At 38.1% G+C, this 25,787-nt stretch overlaps 1 protein-coding gene across 28 annotated transcripts in view; it reads left to right on the top strand.

Annotated features, from left to right (window-relative positions):
• NRXN1 (neurexin 1) overlaps positions 1-25,787 on the top strand; it is a 682,391-nt gene that overhangs the window by 563,687 nt on the left and 92,917 nt on the right. For 16 of the 28 annotated variants that reach the window (XM_062605795.1, XM_062605765.1, XM_062605766.1 and 13 more), the window contains 2 exons: positions 21,378-21,467; positions 22,918-23,237. In XM_062605795.1, the coding sequence (XP_062461779.1) occupies positions 21,378-21,467; positions 22,918-23,237 (410 nt within the window). The remainder of the gene's footprint in view (positions 1-21,377; positions 21,468-22,917; positions 23,238-25,787) is intronic. The other 12 variants (XM_062605796.1, XM_062605797.1, XM_062605786.1 and 9 more) reach the window with 1 other exon arrangement.

The raw sequence follows: 25,787 nt of genomic DNA, 5'->3' as shown, positions 1-25,787 counted from the left end.
TGTCCTGAAGTAGCTGGATGATTTTCGGAGACAAGAGGTTTAGCTTTAGTTTTGTATGTTCTTCCAGACTCCCTTGAGAGTCTTTCATTTTTACTCTGAAGTTTCTGTCTTGCCATTTCTCTGAGTGCATTGCTAGAACTATGAGGATGCACTCTTCAGTTTCTGCCCTTTAGTGAATGTTTGTTGTGTTTTTCTCACTTCCTCATTGTGATTGAAAATGTTACATTGTAGTTTTTGGTAGCTAAGTTGCACAGTTCTGCACTGAATTTGTATATTCCATCTTTCATAACTGAATTTAGTGTTACGTCTCTACTAAATTATTATCATCCTTCTGCACCTTCCCAAAGAACTTTAATATTTCACCTTGGTCTCTTTTTCAGATAGTGATTTCCCATTACCTTTCCTGTATGCAGCCTAATTTCTGATCATATTAACAGCAAACTGCTGACTGCACACTCAGAGTTCCTAATCAATACACTAACGCCATTCTCCATGCAGATCATTTCTATTACTTCTGGGTCATCTTGTCCGATTCACAACAGTAGTTACTGCACCATAATAGCAACTCCAGCTACTACTGTGAGCATATTTCTGTTGTAACTTCAGTTAGATAGCAATTCCACACTGAAATGCATATTTGCTAAGAATGCATTTCTGGTAGGAAACTAAAGGACTTGTTAATTTGGGTCAAATTGAATGGAAAATTATGGCCAAAAGAAAAAAGAAAATTATAGGAAATAGGTTTTAGTAATGTGAGAATATTAATTTTAGCATTTTCTTAATAAAACATTCTGACTCTTCATGTCAAGATTGTCCAGTGTTTCCAGGGGGATCTGAGTAATCTGAGAACAAAGCATCTCATTTTATTTGAAACAACCTTTTCTTCCTTACCTGAAAGAAAATCTGTTTCAAATCAAATCAAGGGGGTTGGAAAGGAATATATTAAAGAAAACCAAACCTAATCTTTCTCACAGCAGTGCTCATAACTGTATCTCTTTAACAAGAAAAATGATTTTCTCCATTTTCTAATTTCCCTTCCTTATTAGTGAAGGGTGTGCATTTTGCTAGCTTGGGAAAGTGTATCAGAGCAAGCTAGATGACTTTCTAAAGCCATGATAATCACCATTTATTGTGAAGGATTTTCAGAATCACTTTTCTGTGAATACCTCTGTACTTTCTGCAGTCAAAGGGAGTTTTCCCAATGCTGATTCTCTTAAGATACACAGTGCAACCAGTCATTTTACCGGTGGGAACCTACTCTTCAGAACTTCCATCATAAATCAAACTGATGCAGAATTTGATTGGGTATAAGATGATCTCTTAGATACTGGCCAACTTGTCTATATTTTCAAAGCTGTTCAGACACTGGGAATACTCAGCAGTTCCTGGGGCCCTGCAGCAGTCTAGAAGATACAGTCTGATGTAGGCAAATATCTAAAATAAAGCCTTCCCGTGATCTCTGGTCAGCCTTAAAACAGCATAGCTTAGTGGCAGCTGTCCTCAGGTACCCCGTGGGTCAGCAGACGTTGTCAGGGGTGTGTCTGACAGACCTAGATTTGATAGCATAAACATCTCACACATGTTGTTCAGATTGTCCAAAACACTGCCAGACTAGTGGAACAGATGTATCTCTGTGACTGGGGAGTATAAATTATGATTGAGCATCCACACCAAAGAAGAACCTGTGTGAGAGTCTATGTATGTTGGCAGAAGATCAGACTGCAGGCTGACATGGCTGGTGCCCTGCAATATGGCAATTGGCAGCTGAAGCTTTTCGGACTTCCGTATAATACAGAATAATTCTGCTGTGGGGTTTGGTTTTGATTTATTTTTTTTCCCTTTATCACATAAAGTTAAACCTCTAAGGGCACACATGTTGTCTCAGGGATTTTCTCTGGATCTGTGGGCTAAAGGTTGCTATTGCAGAACATCCAAGGGCTACGGGAAGGGGGCATCTCATTTAAATGCTTCTCTTGATCCTGTATTCTGGAAAATAGACAAAGCTTATACAGTTCTTTTCGTGGGATACACCTAATTTTTAGATAAGTGCTAAAAGTCAACTATTACCATGTTCCTGCTTAGGATAAGTGCTGTCCATTTGGTTTGGGTTTGTACCTTCAGACTGACCATAAAATTAACAGGACACATTTGTGTCAGTACATTTGTTTCCCTGGACAAGTAGTATTTTCCAAGTTATCCATGTAGTTGTCTAACTTGCATGCCATTGGCTTAGAAATACCTTCCAAATTCATGCCTCCACAGCCATCAAAGATCTGTTTCTCATTCATAAGGGTGGTGGTCAGGAGAGATCTCAAACTCGTTCCAAACATAGAATCATAGAATCACAGATTGGTTTGGGTTGGAAGGGACCTTAACGCTCACCCAGTTCCAACCCCCACCACAGGCAGGGACACCTTCCACTGGACCAAGTTGTTCAAAGCCATGCCTAGACTTTTGGATATTCTGATAAAATGGGCAGACAGCCTGTTATCAGCACATCCATGCAAAATCATAATGGTCAAGGTGAGTGAGGTAGAAACCTGACAAGGAAACGGTCACTCAGTATTTGCCTTCCCTTGTATTTGCCATAGGGTAATATTTTAACACCGCCCCCCCCCCGGTCACTGCTGTTAGGAAATGGGACTTCAAGGGTTTTTTTGCATGCTGAAATGATATCAGCCTTCTGACTCCTATTTCTTTACTTGTCCAGCAACACATTGTCTTTACCTTTTTCCTCACGTGGTTCCTTCTTTGGTTGAAAGAATACATCTTGGTGTTCTCTCATGTCCTTTGCTATAGTCAGTTTTGACACTTCTACAGTCAGATCTGCCATTTTGGTAAGTCAGTCCTGAGGGTGGACATAGATGATATGAAGAATGTTTTCTTTTGATGAGCTGTGAAGCTCACAAACTTGACTCAGTCTCTCGTTCCTTGGTGGGAGCAATGCTCCCAAAGACAAAATAAAAACTACCTTTCTGCCCAGGAGGAAAATGCAGTGGAAAAGACTTAAGTTTTGTTTACAGCAATTAAACTTATGTGAAACAGATACTGCCCAATATCTGCTGGTTTATATGTCATTTTCCTGCTGTGAGAAACAAGCAGTGCCAATGAAACAAGGACATGTCATTATACTTTACATCCCTTTGAGATAGAAGTGTTTGGAAAGAACAGGAGGACTTCTCAGGAACTGTCCATCTGGGAATATGTAGATGAATTATACAGTGCAAGCGAACATTTTAGGTATGAATTTATGCCATATGTGTAAAATCAGGCTGTAGATATGGGCCTAAAATACTTAGTCCATGGAATTACTAAGCAGAGAAAGGGAAAAATATCAGCTAAGTCAGTAGTTACTTGGATACCAAGTGATGTCTCATCCTCCCGGATTTGGAAAGCAAACCTCATCAGTGTTCTTTATGGCCTTTTATGAGTCCATGGAGTCGTGTGTTCCTGGGGTTACGTTTATGGTAAGGTCTCCGTCTGGGAATGTCTGCTGGTGACTATTTTAGTTAAACTTACTCTGGTTTAATGGGACATAATGGGGAATAAATATGACTGAGTTAACAGATTTTTTTTATTTGCATGAAGTCTTTGACAAAGTTCCTTATGTGAAAATATTCAGGAATAAATTACACAATCCTGGTGATAAAGGCAGAATTCTTTCACGGATGAGTCTCTGTCTTAGGGAGAACAGAGGCATCGATTCCCACCTAATGAAAATCAGTGAATTAAATCCATTGATTTTCAATGGGAATATGATTATTTAAACCTTAAATTATACATTAATTTACATTGATTAAAAAGAAAAGATGTTAGAAACCATACATACTAGCTGTAGATTTCAAGATTACTAGAGGAGACAAAGCTAACTGAATGAAGAATTAGAAGAACAATATATACTTAATTTGACAAGCAATGAAAAAAAAAATGGAAGGAATGGAAGGAAAAAAAGGATGATATTTTAAAGCACAGCCATTTAAAACCCCTGAATTTTTACCTTTCTAAAATTTAAAAAAGAAAAATTCAGTCTCTTATGTAATTTATTTGCCTTTTTTTTTTTTTTTGTAGTGTAAGAGATTTTGTAAAATCTTCATTAACTTAAACAATGTTTTGACCAATCAAAGCATTTTTCATTCTTGTCCCAAAGTTAAAAAATTGACTTTCTCTATTGGCTAGCTATCACAACAGTGAAAGAAAAGTTTATATATGAGAAGTAATACACTCAGGTAAGAGAATTTGAATTTTTTAGAGATGTATCATTATAGCCTTTCTTCTGAGGCATTTTCATTTTAAATTCAATTTTGCGAAAGCACATGTGGCTGGAAATGGACAATAACGAGAACACTAGGACCTCCTGTAGAGACATATTAAGACATGAATGCTGAAAGTAATTTCCAGTGATACATTTTAGGATCTCATTTTCCCTTTTCATAGCTCAAAACCTTATGGCTCAGTACCATTCTGCAGCTGACTAGTATACCCATTGAACATCTTTCTTCATTAATATTCTCTTCTAATATCCCAGTTTATTGCAAAAAAAAATTTGACTAGTCCTGTATCTGAAGTGTGTGACCTGCATTTTGTGGTATAAGCTTTAGTGTGCCTTCTGTTAATTTAGGCCTCAGTTCCTTTTGACTGACACCTGCAGCCCTTTCAGAGTTACCAGTATGTCTCATTTTATGGTACATGCAGATTTCATTGTCTGGTCAACATTTTATACTGAGATCAGTGACGAAAACACCAAAGATTGGTCCTGGAACTCATCTCGGATACTTTCTTAGGAGTTCTACCCTGATAGTTTTCCTATGGGGAAAACCACTGGTTTTCCTTACATACCTGCAGTGATCTCGATGGTAGCTCTTATGACATAGTCTAACACGGTTTCGGAATTCACCATGAAAGTCATCTTGTTAACTTAACAGAGAACTCAGCATTTAGTTTGTTATATTTGCTTGACTTAAACACATGTAGAGCTTCCAGCCATTCAACTAGATGGCATCAGCTCTCCAAAATACTTGGAGAGCTTTGATAGGTCTGACTGACCTACTGTCTCTTGAGGATTTTTATTTTTCAGATACAGGTAATATGGTGAGGAGCAATGGTATAGTTGACACATTGGCAGGTCTGAATATGACAAGTAATGAGTGCTTATCACCTGTGGGAATGATTCACAAAGAAGCTGAAGATGACAACTTAATAAAGCAGAAGTATGAGGAAAAAGGTGGCTCCTGTGCACTAGCTAGTTCCTGGAAAGGGCTTGCAGCCTGGGAAGATGCAACACCTTGAGTGTGACCTGAAACAAGCAGCCCGTGTATTCAGAAGCCTGTCAGTACACACAGAACTGGGATACTAGGCTGTAGTGTCTACATGAGAGAGAGAAAGGAGGAGAGAAAAAATTCCTCGTTCAGTGCTATCCCTCGTGTCTTTTTTTATTCAGCCCTTTACTGTACATATTTTATACTGTTTTCCACAGTTAATCGATGATTTGCTACATGGCATCATATCCACTGCTTTAATGAAATCCAGATAAATTAGATATAGCCCATTTCCTTCATCTAGAAAATCAGTTAACTTACCAAATGCAGCTATTAGATTAGTCTAACATGATTTGGTAAAGTTTTGCATTTTATCTCATTTTCCAATTGCTTCCATGTCTTTAATTCTTTGCTTTCAAATTTATTCTAAAGCACTGTGTACAGATAAGGTCAGGCTAAGTAGTTTGACTGGATGGCTTTTTTCCCCTTGTCCTGTAAAACTATTTCATTTTCTGTTCTTTAATACAAGAAGTAGCAAAAAGTACAAAAGTAGAAAACCATGTACTTTTGGCTTGTTGTTTTTAAGTTCTGGGATAGACATCATCTTCCTCACCTTCTGACACCAGAAATTCATTAAGAATAGGTATGTAAGCTTTCTTTTGAGCTGTGGATCATTATCAACCTGATTACAAATTGACTTCCCTTGTTTCCGTGATCTCTGTTTATAGCACTTAATCTCTGGCTTTTCAATTTATTTTACTTTCTTTTAAATATATAAATAACATATGTACACATATAAATATATCTTATATATTTATATATATATGTATAAATTTATAAGCACTAATATATAAGTTTATACTCGATCTTAAGTAGTTTCCAAGTGTCCTTCCTGGCAGACTTCAGCCTCTCAGACTGATTACACAACCTGGTTTCCTTCACTTGATCAAATTTTGTTCTTTTGAAATCAAGAATCTGATTTACAGACTTATTTTTAGTTGTCCTTGTATTAGAGTCAACTCCTGATCATTCAATGTCAACTGTGATAATCAAAAAGTTTCCTGCAGTTAACTTTCCTGTGCTGTTTTCATTATTTATCCAAAGCAAAGCCAAAATAACATGGAGGTTTTGTTTGTTTCAACTGGACAAAATCTTTGTTGAGTATTACAGGAAGCTGATATTTACCTGTATTCATACAATTACGTTCAATTATAATATGAATAAAAGAAGGCATTATAGCAGCTTGTAAAGTAATGGCATAGGCAATTTAAAATAAGACAAGGACATCTGTGAAACTCAACTTCAGCAAGTTCTCCACAATGCAGTAAGGTGCAAGAAACCAGTTTAGCAGATATCAAAATAGTTTAAAAGATTCATTTTAGTTATTGAGCCACAAATCAGCAGTGGCTGTATATGTAACTAGGTGAGCATGCTACCTTGCTACCTTTGCCAACGAGCAATTGCACAAGTGATTTCTTGCCATCTTTTCCCGATTCATACAGCCCTGACTATTCTTAGGTTATGAATAAATGTATTTTTCGGCATGTATCCAGGTCTCACTTTCAGTATAATTTTATTCTTCATGTGAAAGATTGATGTTAACAAAAATGGTGAATTATTTTCCCATTCTGTTTGGGTGAACCTCTGTTACAGTTTATCTGAAGTCAGTTAAGCATATTTCTCTTAAAAAAGCACTGCTGCCCTTTGAGGGATTATGAAATTGTTCTGTCCTGCCCAGGTGATACCCAAACAAGGCACTACAGTAAGTTTCTTTTCAAAAAGTGGTTTCAATAAAGTTTCCCAAATCAGCTTTTTAATTTGACAGCTTATCAGGTTTTTCTGTCAGATAATGCTACATAATAATGCTTCTGGAAGTCTGCAGACAGATTTTCTTTTTACCTTTATTTTTCATCTTGGATATCCTGGTGAAATACAAAGGCTCATCCTTTCTTTGACTTGATAGATCCTGTAATTAAATTCAGATCTCGATAAAATGTGTGGCACAGTTGTCATTACTTGATCATAGAAGGTATAACACCTTTCAGTTAAATACAGCAAGGTGGCATAATGCATCTGGTTTAGGAGGAGAAAGAAAATGTCAAAGGAGCAGTGATTCAGAAAATAGTGTTGCAAAGTAGTGAAACAGTTACCTGCTCTTTTTGTGTCTTGTGGCAAAGGATGGTGCCCATACTTGCTTACCATAATTAGACACAGAGTGATAGGGAAATGGAATTTCTGAAGACCACAAGCTGTGTGGATTAAAGTTAAAGGAAGAAAGTAGGAGTGAAAACAGATCTCAGAATGAGACGTGGTAAATCTGCCACAGCTGGCCCCATTCACCTCTTCAGGAAGGCCATTATCTACTAACATTCCCAGTAAAAGTCAGAAAAAGCCCACAGGAGTCACAGAAGATTAAACATTACCAATGCATAGGGATTCTTTTTGCATACTTTTATTTGGTTTGAGCTGTGTTTCCCATTTAACCTGCAGTATCACAACTTGTCCAGTGTAGTAGCATAAGTTCAAAATGGAGGATTAAGGTGTTGGTTAAAAATAAAGTAATTCAATCAAATCCTTTACCAAGGAATTTTAGCTACTCGGCAGCTTCCTTAGCAATACAGTACTGATACCTGTGATAGAATCGATGTCTTAACAGATCTTCGTGGTCATTCTTTTCTTTCCCAGTGGCAGGACCATGTTGTCAACACCAGATTCTTTGATTTCTCTTTTTTTTCAGCCTGCCCTCTAGTAGGGTCATAGCTGTCTCATTCAGGATTACACAGGGTTTCATGTAACACGTAACACACTGAGCCAAGCCAATATCCACTGACTTCAGGAAAGTAACTTTTGTGTAACACTTAAGCTCATACAGTTGTGTCTGTTCCCCTCACTTTAGATGCCTTGCTTGATGGTCATGTGCATGGATTTGCTGTGAGACTGGTTGGTATTAATGCTCTTGGTTGCTGACGGAGCATGCAAGAGAGAAGGATGATGGTTTATTCTGCTGCGTGTTCCTTCTGCAGTGCAGTTTATTTCCATTAACTTCTGAGGCAACCCTGAAGTCAGTCTGAAATGGGAGCTTTTCTCAGGACAGAACAAATCAATGCAGTGTTGAGCCTTCCAACCAGACAATCTGTCATATGGAAAACAAATTAAATTTCTTTGCAGTGCTATTGTGTTTCAGGTGCTCTTGGAAGATGAGGTATTTTTTCTATTTGGAGCACATTTGTGCATGTGTCCCCAGATAAATTTTACTGGTGTTGTGAGGTGTGACAGCAGAATAGTACTTTATGTCTTCAGGATAAGAACTTCCATTAAACTAACTAATTCAGAAGCAGTCACTATAATTCATACTGCAGGATGGAAAACAGCAGCCTGCTCTGTCCTAGATACATTTTCAAGAGACTGAACCACATTAACGTCCTGAAACTGCAGTGTCCGCACTGTCAAAATAACTTTTTCTTTAAAACTTTGGATTTGAGATTAATGGCAACTTGCTTGTAACAAATCCTGCAGAACCGTTGTACTGTATCATGCATTTAAAAGTAAGTTCAGGCCGTTACAGGAGTATCCAGAGAGCTACCTTGACCCTAGCAAGGTGTAACTAAAGCAGAGCGTCTTTCTTTTCTGTCTATCCTGACTGTCAGAAAAAGCATGAAAGGCTGGATGATTTAAATAACCTAGAATGGCTATGAGCTGCTCAAGAGTCAAGTTTTGTAGTATACACCATTTCAAATAAAGCAGAAATAGTATATCCACCACTATACTAGAAGCACAAAAAATTGAGAATGGCATCCTGATTTCAACCCCTTACAAGCAGAAGTAAACTTAAAGGCAGTGAAATTATGCTTTTAACAAATGTGGCTTAATTGAGATGTGAATGGTTTTCTTTCCTCAGTGGGCTATTTCTAAGGAGTTAAATAGCCTTTCTGATGCAGCATTGAGTTTAGTGAACATTAAAAAACTGAATGAAACGCAACATTGTCACAGTTAAGCATATATAAAGGCAGTTTTGATTTTTGTCTTTTACAGAACTAATGGGCATTAATAGACTACTGGTTGAAAATTTTAAAATGATAGTTGCACAATAGGGAGAGAAGAATAAATATGCCCTTTTCAAAAGAATAAACAGTGCTAAAAGTTTCTCTTTAGCTGAGTATAGGGCTAAGTCTTGAAAATACACCCTCGTTTTCAGAGTACAGCAATTGCCTTACAGCAGTTTTCAACCAAAGGCTTCTTGAGCATCTCACTTTAGGATCCTGATCATGTAGTTCACGCTCATGCAAATTCGTGTGTGGTTTTGTTTGAATTAAAATACAGTCTCAGACTGAAGGAAGTGTTGTGGTTGCACTGTCAGTTCTGGAGGGCTGTGGTAAGATAAGGTACACATGAAGGATGGGGACAGAGCAGTTTCGGGCTCATTATCATGGGGCTTCCTCCCTTCTTTAACTTCTCTGGTGCTCATAGGTGCCAACTGTGTGTATAAATCATCCTTTATGAGCCAAATTACCATCTGCAGAGGTGTAGTACTGCAGTATTCAGTGTTGCAGTGACTTTGGGGGGAGCCTGCAAATCACAGCCATACATTTTATCATCAGTCCCAAAGCTGACAGAGACTCTTTATCAAAGTGATGAGCAGTGAATATAGTTAATTTTTCATTAGTTGGCTTGAGCTAATAAACTGAATATTGCATAAAACAAATGGTTATCAGTGAGGAGCATCCGTTGACTGGAAACGTGTTCAGTGGGGTTCTGTACTGGGCTCAAAAATACAGAATGCTTTTATAAGTGCCCTGGAAGTGTGCATAAAGTCATTGCTGGTGATATGTGACTTATAAAAAGACAAAAGCCAAAGTAGTAAATAATGGTGAGGGCAGGACAAAAGGGATGTGTGAACATGATTCCTTGGGAAGCCAGGAGGATCTAAAAACAGTTGCAGAAAGCACTGCAGCAGTGCTAAATGCCAAGGTAGGGGACTAAGAAGAAGGAGAAAAAGTTGCAGCAATGTAGACAATGTCCTGGAAACGTCTAATTCTGAGAAGTTACTTGCGGGCATCTCATCTTCCAAGTTGCTGTGCATGAAACATCATGTGATGCTGTAGAAAAGGAGTTTATGGAAACCACTTTGTGGGCACAGAAGGCTGAAGTGTAAGTGTAAGGGTGCCGGAGAGGGACTCTTCATTAGAAGCTGTAGTGATAGGAAAAGGGGTAATGGGTTCAAACTTAAACAGGGAAGATGTAGGCTGGATATAAGGAAGAAATTCATTGCTGTGAGGGTGCCAAGACCCTGGCACAGGGTGCCCAGAAAAGCTGTTGCTACCCCATCCCTGGCATTATTGAAGGACAGGTTGGATGGGGCTTAGAGCAACCTGGTCTGGTGGAAGGGGTCCCTGCCCATGGCGGGGAGTTAAAACTAGATGATCTTAAGGTCTTTTCGGACCCAGACTATTCTGTGATTCTGTAACTGGGGAGGGTTTTACCACCCTTTACAGCACTTTGAGGTTAGCTCTGGAGCAGGTATCAAAGTCTGTACCTGGGGTCTGTGGCTCTATGGAAAAAAATATGCATGTGTAACAAGAGCCCAAAAGAGTTGCCATGTCAACTGATTTGCAGTATCAAAAAGAAAACTATGCAATGACTTGATTACTGCGTAAGTGCTTTCAGGAGAAGAAAACACTAGATGCTTACTAAATTGCTCTTTAGCTGTTCCTAGAAAGCTGTGACCAGAACTGAGAAATTCATACGAGAAATAAAGCACATGATTTCAACAGCGAGCCTTGGAATTCACTGCTGAGAGATTTTCCTCTACTGTGTGTCATTACATTAGGAGAAGACACTTTCCTGGAAGACCTGTTTGGTCTTCTTTTGCTAATTCATAACTGCAGGTTATGAATTAGCAAAAGAATAGTTTTATGGCTGAATTCAGGAAAGAAGAAGTTCATTACTGTAAGGGTGGTGAGGCACTGGAATGGGTTGCCCAGGGAAGCTGTGAATGCTCTATCCCTGGTGGTGTTCAAGGCCAGGTTGGGCAGAGCCTTGGGTGACACGGTTTAGTGTGAGGTGTCCCTGCCCATGTTAGGGGGGTTGGAACTGGATGATCTTAAGGTCCTTTCCAACCCTAACTATTCTATGAGTCTATGATTAATAAAAGCAAGGACAATAGGCAGTTTCCTTTTCTCATCTATTCTGTGAATCTATGGCAGTAATTTAATGAGTGATGGTAGACAGTGGATTGCTGGAATGACATCATCCTTCCTTCTTGGAGTCCTGAATTTTATATTGAAATATGCTTATTAAACTCAAATGCATTAGTAATTTATTAGTAAGCCATCTGCACTTTTTATGTTAGTGTATTACCTTCTTAGAATTAGATGGTTCTTTAATAAATCATCATTCTCAGTACCATCATTTAAAAATAAAAATAAATAGTGTATTGCATTATATTTTACTAATGCATTAGTGCTTTGTGTTAGAAGAGGTACTGGAAGTTATAAGGCTGGAAAGGTGGTAATAACTTTACCTAATTTCTTCAACATAGTGGGTTTCAGTATGTTATTAAAAGGTCAAGTAGTTTCCTGAGAAAAAGTGGATGTGTAATTGTGCTAACAGAGCTATTTTCTTTCAAAAGTTGTTCTTTTTCCCCATTTAACATTTCACAAGTGTTCCAAAGTAGAAGTCATGTCTGCTCTTTGGATGTTGCATCAGCAAATGGATTTCCGTAAAGGAAAATGAAAAAGGTATTGACATTTGACTAGTGATTACATATTTCCTTATAAATTCATGTATGCTTAAATAGTTCAGTATTGATTGTTTTTTCATTCTGTTGTTTCAACTCAAATTAACCCTGAAAATCAAGCCAGTTAGCTGTCAGCTAACAGAGAAGTTAGCTGTCAGCTTTGCACTGACCATATAAAATGTAGCTTTGTTAACTTTAAAACAGTGAAGCTCCTCCTATGTGAGTGTTTTGGGGGCAAGAGCTTAAAGAATTGGGATACCATGATTTAGCTAGGGCAGGTCAGATCCAGATGTGTTAGAGCTGATGGCTTTCTCGTTGCCCAAGCCTACTCTGAGACCAGCTATCATCTGAAAACATCCAAGAAGAGATCTGGAGCTTCAAAGGCCTTTCAGGCCATAGTTTAGCAAGACATTCGAGAATTGCTTCTGTGATTGATGTTCAGTGAGAGCTTTTGCAGAATAGAGTGCACTGAAATGGACTTCCCATAGGAGTGGTCGGTGACAACACTGACAGACTTTCTCACAGCTGTCCCACCCTCACAGGTGCTTTTTTCAGCAGTGGGTCTTCCTCCCATTTTTACACTTGCAATATGAGAAGTCATGAAGCACAGATTTCAGGAAAGTGACATATATGTTGTGATAACCATCTTTTCCCTCCTTTGAGAACTTCCTAAATTATAAAAGGAGAAAATCTAGAAGAGTTTTGGACGTAAAAATCCAGAGCATTTGAGCAATGCACTTTTCAATTTCCTTCAAAATTGAAACAAAATAAAATGGGTCACAATCCTTCTCAGTCTTCTTAACCGGACATACAAAAAACCTGCAGTGAAACATTATCACAGGGGGGAAATGCTGAGCTAATTGGAAACACCTTGTAGATTTAAAAAACAGAGCTGTATTTCATGAAAAGTTACAGTGACATGCTGCATATCCCAGATTAATTTCAGTGCAAAATAGTAATAAAGGCATGGGGGGGGGGGGGGGGGTTGTATGTATAATTAGGGAATCAAATTATTTCACCTTTTAACAGATAAACTAAATCACTGCTGGGAGTCTACCCACAGCCATTCTGCTGTTCCGTGGTGGACTGCTCATTATAGTTCTGCAGTACTAAAGCACTCCTCTGCTTCTATCTCAGTGAGCATCTGTTTCTATTATTTACAGTTTCTGTTTCTATGTCTTGCCAAAAGCATTAAAAAGCTCCCTATATGTACAAGTTTAAACCTTTCCATTTGAAATAGATTATTCTTTTGTACTAAAATGTCTTCAAGGCATAAATACACAAATTGAAATGCCATTTTTAGACATAACTGTAAGTCTGGAGCTTTCTTTGGCCAAGGGTTAGGTTTTTTGCTGCACTGCTGACACAGAACAGATTTTTATCTCTTAAATGCCATTTTCAATCTGTATGGGTGCATTTGTTTTTTTCTGCTTGGCAAAAGCTTGTCCAAGCAATGACCTCACTTGTGTTTTTTCCATGGGCTTGTGTGTAATCATACATATCTGTAAGACAATGGGCTGATGCAGTGAGTGTGACAAAGCACCTTTATGGTCCAGGACTCTGGGGCATAGTGGTGGTTCAGTCTAGCATTTTCTTGCCAAGAACATGAAATCATCGTTTTTAATACGTGCAGTTGCAATCAGCTTAGTTTGTGTAAGGTGATGAGGGTTGATGCTTGAATTTCTCATGGGTTTTATGTCCCTGGTCAGGTAATGAGCATGAAATTATCCGTACTGCACCCTTCATTGCCTCCAAACAGTCTTCTGGGACAGTTCAACTCTACCTTTTTTGATCACAACCAAAAGCCAAACTTATTTTCTTTTACAAATCACATAACCAAGAGCAGAGTTTAACTCCAGATTTTTTTTCCTTAATTGTTTCAGGTAACTTTTCATGTTGCAGATGGTTCAGAAATAAAATAAGGCTGTACAGAATTTCCCAGTGCCTTTCACTGACTACAGTAAAACGCAATGATATGAGCAATGACCTTTTGGCAGTTTGTCCTATTCCATTCTCAGAACTTGCAGTGTGATCAAACTAAATTAGGAGGCTTGCATATAGTTAATAAGAGCTTTCTTATTGATGGCTTGTGCCTGAATACTGGATTCTCATGAGGTTACAGAGCAATAGAAATTTAAAATAAGAGCTGAGCACGGTGTTTTCTATTTGCCATTGTTCCTTTATATAATGTGAGCATTATTTCTGTCAAGAGACGTTCTTATATAGCAGCTCTTGGCTAACATGAAATGAAGATCAGCCAGATCGCTACTTGGGCAAAAGTCAGAAGAACACATTCAGTAGTTGCTATCTCAGACCTAGCTAATTTTAGATACAGTGGGGTTGAAATATTCTTCATTTTCCAGGTGTTGAAAACCTCTTGAATAAGAAACTGCTCACAGTCACCTTCTGGTTAAATTCTTATAGGAAGTGTAACCTTAAATGCTGTGACATGATTCAGAAGCAGTTCAGAGTCCTTTTACCTTGGAGAACTGCAAAATGTCAATCTTGGAGTGATGTAGGCCATAGTACTGTACTTATAACAATTCATTTTTTTGTACTTTAATCTCCCTCTTTAATGATTTCTGTCAATTTTCCCACCTATTTTAACAGCAGCCGTACAATATTAGCTCCTTAAATGCTGCACAGGCAGTACAAAGGATCTGTTTAAAACTCTTGATAACAAAATATGACCTTTAATTTATCAGACAAGTTGTGTGTTTGCTTATCTCCTTGTTGCTTTTCATCTTCTCTTGCTTGCTTTTGATATAATACACCAATCTCTCAAAGTAAGCAGTCCAGCACTGCTCAGACTGAGACATATACCGCATTACAGCGAGGAAGTGAGAATCAGGAAGAGCACACTCTTTGTTTAATTACTAATTAATCCAGTGAAAAATAATCAAAACCAAAACAGGGCGGAAGGTAGTTGATTTGAAGTGAAGGTTCACCTCTCCCTGAGAGGTTAATGGGAGTTCTCAGGTTTATCCTGAAGAAAGTTGTAAGAATAAGGTTTCGTTTGTTTAGTACGGAAGTGTGAAACAAGGAGCATACACATGAGCATAAGATGTTTTGGTACAGTCTTTAGTATCAGTGGAATCAGAATCGACTTATACATACATCTCTTAATAAATCTGGTAATTGGATTCTTTAAGGCAACCCAAGTTTTGCTTTGAGTTTTAGCAGTGTTATAAGCCACCGATGAGAAATTTCACTCTGCTGTGAAGGCTGCTGTCAGTCATTCTGTGAGCAGAATATTCTCTTAGGACAATTAATATTCATTATAAGTAGTCCCTCTATGTTGAAAAAGGCCATATTATGCTATGGTCATTTAATATGAACTTGGTAGGTTTGTCAATTTAGAGTGGAGAAGTCATACCTCGTGGTGGTTTCTTTTTTATAGGTTAGCTCTTCTGGATTAAGGTAAGGCATTGTGGAGTTGCACTCTTACTTATTATATACACATCCTAGAACTGTGTGTCTGCCTTCCTTTTGAACACTGGAGGAAGCCCAGATCAGCCTTCTGGATATGTAACTCCTTGTACAATAGCCTTCAACTGTACCCTTCCATCTCTCCCAACTGTACCACTGTATCCCTTCCATCTCTCCCAACTCCTCATCCTACACACTGTAAGAGGTAGAGCTGGCATATTTTAGCAACTGAAAAAGACAGCTTCATCTGATCCATCCAGAATTAATTCCTGGGTGAAACACCGAATAGCCAAGTCTGTAAGCATTCAGCAAAAATACAAGTCAGAGCAGTGTCAGTGTTCCCTACAAACACAGTGATTTTCTGAGGTTGATCTGGACCTCTTGTTCTCTGTTGCATGCAACCCAGTCCCCTGCCTGTCTGTCCTGGACCCAGGCTGTTGTGATGAAAAAGGTGATGTTGTGTTTGCACACATAAAGGCAAGCTTACTGGTGGTCACTGAGGACAAGATGCCTGTGGGCAATTTATGAGGGCAGCAGGCGGGATCAGGTAATGAGATGTGCTGCAGGGTATTTTGGAGCTGACTTTGTTACAAGTGAGACTTGCTACAGGTATGCAGTGGTGAGTGAAATAAGGTTATGTCCTGGCATACCCTATTCGTTGTGCATGGAAATTCTGGGACTGCAGCATACACGTGGGTGGGGAGCCCCAGCTTGAGTGACCTCTCTAAGGGATCTTTGGTCAAACAGAGCAATGTAGACATAGCCACTGAGTTCCTGTGATGACAGTTAAAAACTATTTAAATTTAAATCTGAATATAACAGAGAATGTTTCTGTATTGGCTATTTGAAATGCATTACAGTCATCATTTTATGTTACGACTCTGATGACACTGAAAGCATCCACGCATGGCCAAGATATGGAGCCAGTGTGAACACCAACATGACAAAATTACATGCAAGTCCTGTAGAAGTTTCTGCTTGCAGTTGATAGCACTTAAAATGTCACTCTGTCTTTTGCTGGGAAGAAGCAAACTCCAGTTTATTCCAACATTTAGTGTATATTTGCATACACAAGTGTGTGTGCACAGTAGTAGTAATGAATGATTCAGAAGGATTTTAGTATGGGCCATTACCAAGATTGGGCTTTCATTTCCTAGCCTGTACACATGAGACATTATGTGAACTGTTTGCCCCTGCACCACATTATTGCTGTGGCTGTTTCTCATACCATGCAGTTGAGGCTTCAGTCAGGTTTCATCCCTACCTCCATCTGGGGGAATGATATGGGTCTCTACCGTCCTCTTGCAGATGTCAGGGAAGTCATGATTCAGAAATAGCAATGTCAGAATCATGATGAGCAAAACTAGGGAGAGAAGGGTTGTTTATAAATGGAGATAGACCTTGGTTTCATCATGTCATTTATTTCCGTAGCAGATGACTGAGACTAACAAGGTAATTTTGTATTCTGTTAAAGGGTTTGTTTCAAAGAAATCATTCCCCAGTCTAGGTTGTTCTTCACAGACTCTCGATTTTCAACCTTCTCACTTATTCTCTTTCAAGGATGCTGCTATTTCACATCAATAACTGACACCTTTATTTCAGAGAACAGAATAGAATTACACTCCAGCACTGACAATACAATAAATCAGGGAGGGATAAAATACATATTAGTGAAGTTCACATAGTCAGTTTGTCCCAGCTGACCTATAGATATAAAGGTATGATTAAAGTTATTTTGGACTGCTTCTTCTCAATCTTGCCACAAGATTTAGCTCCTACTCAAAAGATCTGGCCTTTGCTGATCCTCTCTGCTTACCTTGATTCTTTGGAATTGCAGTTATTCCCTTGAAACCTTTCTGCCCATACAGAATTAACACTGTGTTGTGACAAAGTATTATTTATTTGGCAGCAGAATGAAGCCATCTAGAATTCAATCAAGTTAGACAATGTCACAGGGCACATCCTGAGTGAATCATTTCTACCCAGCTTTTTTAATCAAAGAAATCTTGGTCATATAACCAGGAGGAGTCATGCTGGATAGCCACAGAGCTGTCTACAGTTAAAGTCTGAGCATATCAGTTGTGGGGTTATTTATGAATTAAGGCTGAAAAGCATGTCTTCCAGAGCACTTAATCTTTCAGATGGGGAACAGAAATAGAATCTCAAAGCCACAAGTTTATTGACAGTATGAAAAAATTTATGGACCTTCTTGGAAGTGTTTTTCCTGAAGAAGTTCCTTGTGGTTCACCATATTGGTAAAAAGCAAGCATAAATAAAAGAAGCATGAAAACTGTGCAGACAGCACTCCTGAGAAAACAATGTGTGGTATTTATGTTTTCCCTACTGAGGATGAGATTACCAGTTGAAGTAAATACGCACGGTTTTACTGAATTCTGTGGGGCTATCCAGATTTGTCAAGCATATGCCCCAAACCAGCTGTTTGAGAAGAAGCAGTTACTGAAAAGATATGAGTTTTTTAAAAATGTCATAATAGGATGTTTGTTGCTTTTAACATTTTTTCCATTACATTCACTGCTATGTATATATTTTTTTTAATGTAGTTGTTAAGTTACCTATGTGTCTGCTAGTTTCACCATTATTAAACCTATATGTTCTCCTTGAAACTGAATCTGGAAGAGTTCCACACCATTTCCCCCTAGCCCTTCCATTTATATTATATACTAGAAGAATTTAAGCTAATGTAATAGTGTCAGATTGAGATGCATTTGACAATGCACTTTCCCTCTGATGAGGGATGGGTTAATGTAATCAGCAGTTATTTTTTGTGTGTGTGACCTTTACAAATCAAGTAGTTATTTCCTTGCTTTTCATTTGTATTTTGCTCCCAGTGGTGCAAGATTGCTGCAGTCAGTCTAAGACATAATTTACAGATAAAATCACCTTATAATAGGGTGCAATATTCTCAAGAAACATACACACTGCGTGGAATTTTTAATGAAATAAAGAAATGCAGAAGCTGGCCAAGACTAAATTTATGCTGCTAATTCACAGGGGAGCTTCCATGGTCACCATAGAAATGTCTTGGAGCAGCTGCCAAGTAGTGAAAGTGGAGGCAGCAGTAAACCTTCTTTGGAATAAATCCCATGTTAGTACTGGAATTACAGTAGAAAGGTGCCATGGCATTAGGTATCCAGAGTGGTGCCTGCAGAGGTTCCTTCTACCAAATGCACCTGATTTGCACCCACTGGTTGAATAAACATCATAGAGTTTAATGCATTCCCAGCATATGCAGTTGTGAACACTATTTCATTTTGACATGACTATATACTTCTTCTGAGGTCTATGGTGTATTTATTAATGAAAGGTATCCAGTGAGTAGCAGTGGGTGAATCTGAAAAGTGACCTACATCCATGAGACTTATTTCCATTGAGTCAATAGATTCTTTATGCCTGCAACCCCCTTCTGAACAACTTAGCCTTTTGTTCTATATGATGTAGAAAATTGTTGCCCACTCCCCCCCCCCCTTTTTTTTTGTATATAGATGGAGAGAAAAAAAAAAAACAAAACATGCCAAACAGCCACAAAACCTCAAGATTCATTTGTTTTACATTAAGGCAATGTTTTGGAAATAGGATGATGTCTCTTATTCAGTGGATCAAGTGATAATGCCTCAACAAAAACTGCAGAGACATCTTCTTGAAAAGCTAAACATAAGTCTTATAAGTAACTGGCTATCAAGGAATATCAGTTATTAACTCACTGGTAGATACATACTTTAATTGAAGTTACAAATCCAGACAAAGATGTGGAGGATTGCACTACTTATCTTGGTTCCCATGTTGGCCACATGACATTTCTCATGTTTTTCCTGTACTTCCTAGATTGTTGTAAGTGATGGAGCTCAGATGAAGAGCAGTAATTTTAAAGATCATAACAGGGAAAAAATTTTAAGACGTTCCGTGTTCTCACAACATCGCAAGAGTTGTGTTCTGAAGCCTTTTATTCTAAATTCTAAGTTTCTTGAAAAGGCAGAAAAGGGAAAGTTTCAGTAAATACTGTTTTACAGAGAATGCTTCTGAACATTGAGAACACAGTAAAATTTATGTACAAAAAAAATGTATTTTTATATATACATCTGTGCACTTTTTAATATTGACATGCATATAGAAGTTCACAGTAGCATATTTGCCCAGAGAAATTGTGGCTGTTCCATCACTGGAAATGTTAAGGCCATGTTGAAGGAGCTTGGAGCAACCTGGCCTATGCAAGATATACTTGCCTGTGGCAGGGGGGCTTCAACTTAATGACCTTCAAATGTCCCTTCCATCCCAAACCATTTTATGATTCTGTATTTAAAAGTGTCAAAAGAAAATAGATCAGCTTCTGGCATAATGAACTATGTCCATGCTAAACCAAATGATGAAGACATGAAACACGGAAAGTAGCAGGTCATGTCACCGCAGAGTAAGTGTATGTGTAAAACCACCATGGCTTTGGCAGAGAAACTGTTGCTCTTGCTATTTCTGGGGGCTAAAGTACTGATGCTTCCCTGCAAGCCATTAGGACTTGTGATGCTGATAGTAGGGATAATTGTCTGACAAACTCCAACATCGATTTTCTGGATTTGGGATAGTTTGGTCTGGCAAGTAGCAGTAAGATCCTCCTAGCTGAAGAAAATGTATTTCTGAGCCCTACATAAGCTACTGCATCCTGTACTTACATTTCCACTGCAGATAGGGGAATTAGTTTTTTTATTGTGTTTTGAAGTCAAAGACATTATGTACGTTTGAGCTAGTAAGGTTGACTTTGGATTTGGAGCTGAATTAGGAATGACTGCTTTTTCCTCATCTGGCTTTTCTTATCTCTCAAGTGCTTTATTAATATCAACCAATGCAATGGAAGAAAAAGGTATTGCTTGTCTAAAATACTACTGCCACCACAAAGATTTACACTGAAAGAAATATGGCTGTTTTCCTAAGAAAAGTTTTAAGTACAAGTCGTGCTTTTCTGAGGGATCACACCTGTATCGTTCAAACACAAAAAGCTATAACTAGAAATAAATATTTAAAGTGGTTTGCTAATTACTCCTCACTCTCTGGTGATTTTCTGACTCTACCAGCCTTATTTAATCTCATGGCTTTGTTTAAAGGAGGCAAAGATCTCTGCACAGACTGAGAATAGATATGGTTTGCAAATACGACAAGTTTGTGGTTTGCATTGCTGGGTTCTGCTTAGTTCTTCGTTTCTGAAACTCCACTACAGATGGCCTCTTGCTAAGTTTTAAAGCACTTCTACATTTCAGAACCAGGCTACCTTTCAGCAAGTCACTTTTGTCAAAGCCTTGGTGTTCCTTCAAGATATTGTCCACGTGTCCTATATGAGAACGTACAAACAGTGAATTACCCATGTCTGCTCTGATTCATATATTTGAATGTCTGGAATGTATTTAAATGAAGTGAAGAAGAAGAATTTTTTTCTGCTTAGGAAATCAGTTACAGCAGGTCTGGTACTAGACAGCAGAAGTAAGCGTGCCTTAGATGGTGATTAAGAGTTGTGTTGTTCTTCTTTAAATGACTAACCTGGAGTGAGAGGTTGGATGTCTTTTGAAAACTTAAACCTGTTTCACCTGAACATGTTTAACTAGTTAATAAGAAACATCAAAAAAGACAAAACCCTGAGGTCAATGATCATTTTTTGTAAAGCCATTCGATGATGTTTAAATTTGTTTTTTGGGTCTGTCTATAACATAAGTTTAATAACCTAGCTCAAATGCAGATTTCTAATTTTCAATTAACATAGGAATAATTTTGTTTGCTAAAATAAAATAAATGAATGAATGAAAAGTCGGAGCCATGAAATGTTCTAGGTAGCACTTTTTAAAATTCCAAATTTCAAAAAATCATGTGGCAACTGTATAGCTCAAGCTTTAAGTATTAACTTTTAACCTTTGACCTTACAGATTTTAACCAATGAAATGTCTCTTTAAACTTTAAAGGAAACAATGATAACGAGCGCCTGGCGATTGCTAGACAGCGAATTCCATATCGACTTGGTCGAGTAGTTGATGAATGGCTACTCGACAAAGGTAAAAAACATTGATTAAAACTTCAAATAAAACAATAATTTGAACATAACCAAGTAGTGCTTCATTGTAACACTAATAAACATAAAAAATAAATTTCAGTAAAACTAAATTAAAAACAAATTTTAAAAAAGTAAAATATAGAGTAATATTTGCATACCTTGTATAATAATTTCTCTACATTTCTAGAAGTACCAGCTGTTTAATAATCTTACCCTGTTAACTTAAGGTTAAAGGGACTGTTAAATATAATCCACTAACTCAATCTATGAAGGTACTTATAGCAAACATTAACCAAAAATTATAAATCGTTCATAGATTATATGACATGTTCCAGCATCTAAATTATTAACTAAAAATATCTGTAGTTATGCTATCTTCATTATGGTCCTGAAAAAAAAATTTGTTTAAACTGTAGGTATCTTAAATAGTGGGCAATATGACTTGCCAATCAAAATGAAGTCCCTTTAACGTTTGCAACCTTCTAAGGGGATTTTGGAACAAACACGAATTAAAACAGAACTTAAAGTTGTGTGCATGCTTTTTGTGAGCAGAAACCAATCTGCTAAAGTGACTATTCGATTTACTAAGAGTGGTACTGTTGCTGAGGATTTCTCTGTTTAATGGAAATGTGCCATGATTTCTCCATCGGTATGTGTATCATTTCTGAAGCCGCTTTTACACCTAAAATCTTTTATTTGAATTGATAGCCTTGCTGAAAGCCAATCAGACATCTGTTTTTGAATCTGCCTCTGAGATACTCAGTGTGAACCATGTGTTTCTCTCCAGTGTGTATGTGGAAGGAAAATAAACATTTAAATACAAAAAGGAATCATTCAATTACAAATGTAAATACTGAATTCACTTACATAGAAAAATGACAGATTACTGCATAAAGGATTCTTTAAAATTCACTTGACTTAGTGACTTGTTGGCATATAAATATAAACTGTGTGTATATACATATTTCTATATGTCTATACATACATAAACTCACATATACGTAACTAAAGCTATAGGCTCTATGATGTGTTGTGTGGAAAAAACTTGAAGAAAAAGTATAAACTTAAGGAATTAGAATTGGCATTCTTGACAATGGCATTCTTGACACGCACCCCAAAAAGTTTAAGACTGCTTTCAGGTAAAAGGAAGAGGGGTATCATTTGTAGTGCTGAACACATTTGTAAATATATTTGATTGGCCTTTTAGCAAAAAAAAAACAAAACACACCAAACTGAAAATCCCAAAACGTTGCAAATTAAGAAAAATGCAAATGCTCTCCAAATTTATGCATTTCATGGACACCTCATTAAAAAGCAATGAATTATGAGTCAAATCCTTTTCTTATAGTTTATTGCTCTCATTATTCACCCCATGACAATCTGTTATCACTCATGTAGAGTATAGTGTTCACAGTCAACATTTTTGCATGTATATAATATTATCTTCACAGGGCGTCAGCTCACAATCTTCAATAGCCAAGCAACCATAAAAATTGGAGGCAAGGAACGTGGCCACCCTTTCCAAGGCCAGCTCTCTGGTCTTTACTACAATGGCTTGAAAGTTCTGAATATGGCAGCAGAAAACGATGCCAACATTGTGATAGAAGGAAATGTGAGACTTGTTGGTGAAGTGCCTTCCTCTATGACAACTGAGTCCACAGCCACAGCGATGCAGTCCGAGATGTCCACGTCAGTCATGGAAACAACCACTACTTTGGCCACGAGCACCGCTAGAAGAGGAAAGGCCCCAACAAAAGAACCTATTGGTCAGGTTAGTTGGCTTCCTTGCCTTTTCCTGTCTGAGTGTGGCTTTCAATATCACATTTGTTCTGCAGATGAAATTGTTCCTGTTGGAGAAATGCTTGAATTAGAGATAAAAGCTTTATACTGAACATGGCTTATGGATGTGATGCTGATCAGCATTTAGAGGGAAAGTAAGCCTTTGCTATACCAAATTAGGCAGACTTACCAGTTCAGGTATTTCTTCTGCTGAGTTTTATTGCCCTGTCATCCATCTTCATAGTGGAGCATGTTTTTAAAATCCCTTTCTTCCCTTGATGGCTTCTATTGATTCTTTTCAGTGTAGGAGTGCAGGATGTCTGGAATTAGAGATAATGAATTGAAGTGGTGACTATCCAGGAGATAGAGGGGAAAGACCCAGTTTGCAGCAGGAACAGAGGAAGGATGCATGAAAACAAAAAGTTGGAAGAGGCTGGAAAAGAGGGAAGCAACACTTTCTGTAGTCCCATGATTGTTCATTTCAGGCAGAATTCCTCCTAAGAGGCAGTGGTAGCAGAGGGAATTCAGAGCACTCTACACCCTGGGAGACTCAGGCTCCAAGTCAGAGGGTGTTGTTTACTGTTCGTTTGAGGTTATTTGCATCTCATGAATTCAGTGATATATTTAGTAGCTTTCAGATTTTGTCAGAATCTCTGTATAATATGTGGTGGAATTTAATTATCAGGAAAAGGAGGGGGAAAACCAGGTGACTGAAGTAAACACCTTCATCTTGTGGTTACCGTAACAGCATTCAGACTTTGGGCTTTAAAAGCCTAAAACCTACCAGGACATTTCTGTGGCAGGGAAGTCTCTTGTAATTACTCTGTCTGCTAAAAGCTTTTCCTGCATTCACTCAGTTCACATACTTGCTTGTGTGCCCACTGTGCTATCAAGCCATGACAGCTACGCTCTGGGACCCAGAGGTAGAACAAGAACAAAGAAAGCACCCCAAGCCAGAGGGAGGAGCAGGAGCACGTTGTGGTGAATGAGGTCAATTTTCTCAAGAATGGAGGACAACATGCTAATTAGACTGGGAGGTTGAGGTCAAGGTGCCTGGTTTCTGTGTAAAACCTCAACTCACAGTTGGAATTTGACTGAGGCATCAAACTTGACACTACAGCTTTTCTGTCCATGGTATTTTTGTGTACTTTATGTTGTAGACTGAGCACTGTAACATAGATTGTTATTTTATAAAGTGAGCATTTAAGTTAAAAATGAACTTTAAAAAAAACATTTTGACTTGTATTTTCAGACATACAGAGGTTTTGTGCATTTTCCTCATTATGTAAAATACATGAGAATCCAGTTTAAAAAGAAGGAGGTGAGGGCAACTTAAACCCAATTGCAGATACATAGAACCAGCTGCCCCCAAAAAATGTCATCCATTGTAGATAGTAGAATGCAGTTCTTTTAATGATTATTGTAGTAAGCTACAGTGGTTTTATTAAATAGGCAATGCATTTTCTTTGTTATTAATTCTGTTTTCAATAGTATCTCCCACTTTCTTATCCAACTACGCTGATCTCAGTGTTTTGCAGCACCAAAATGTAAGACTTTATCAAATTAACCAGAGACAGATCTGCATCTAAAAGTGCAAGGCATCCTCACAGTGATGAAGAATGTGGGGCTAAATTAATGCCACTGAATTCAAATCAAACTAAGTTAACTGTTTGATTTGATAAATCAAACAGTAACAGTTTGATAAATTTGATAAATCAAACTGTAACAGTTCCTAGCATGCTTTTTGGTCTCTGCCACTCTCAGGTAACTCTCAGGCATAATCTGGGAGGAAGAACATCATAGCAAGCATCCCCAGTTGGCACCTTGCATGATTTCTTGGAGATAGGAGTTTACTGGTATAGTTGCTCTGCTAGTTGGCCTGTGTGTATGTTTTACACACTTGTTTGGATGTTTAGCCACTAAGATTTTTCTTTCTGAGGTGTTCCAATGGCATATTTGGGGAAGGAAAGAAGTTTCTTAAGCTAACAGCTATATGGTGAGGTATATTTCTTTCTGAATAGGACAAACAGACCATCAGGCAAAATGGTCCTCCAAAGATACTGTTTCAAGCTTCAGGCAGGCTCAAGGAGCATCCAGAGGTGCTCAGCATCTCACCAAAGGACATTCTGAGGGTGAAGGCTTCTTCCAACCTCTCTCACCTGTTAGGCTGGCTGGTGCAAGTAGCTGTTGCAGCCCATTTGAAACTCTGTAGCTGAGAGCCTGAAATCAGCATTTTTGAGGAAAATATTCAATATTAATGTCATTGCAGCCCATGGCATTCTGGCTATATAACTGAGCCCTTCTTGCCATTAGTAATACACAGTGGTTTACTTCAGCTGTGTCTACGCATCCTGCCTGGTAGGATGTGTGTTGCCATTAAGACTATACACGTAATTAGTCAGGGACTGCACAGGAACACAGTTTGCAATCAGGCCTGTGATTTGATGTAAAGAGATTGATAACATCCCAAAGACAAAGCCAAAATTTGTCTGCATGATTCTGTTACTCATGTAACAAACTCAGACCTGGGAAGCTACTGAAT

Source organism: Pezoporus occidentalis, unplaced genomic scaffold, assembly GCF_034315485.1.
Source record: "Pezoporus occidentalis ecotype Australia unplaced genomic scaffold, CSIRO_AGI_Poc_V1 ctg93, whole genome shotgun sequence".
Classification (NCBI taxonomy): domain Eukaryota; kingdom Metazoa; phylum Chordata; class Aves; order Psittaciformes; family Psittacidae; genus Pezoporus; species Pezoporus occidentalis.
Note: the sequence above shows the minus strand (reverse complement) of the source record. Positions and strands in the feature narration are given on the sequence as shown.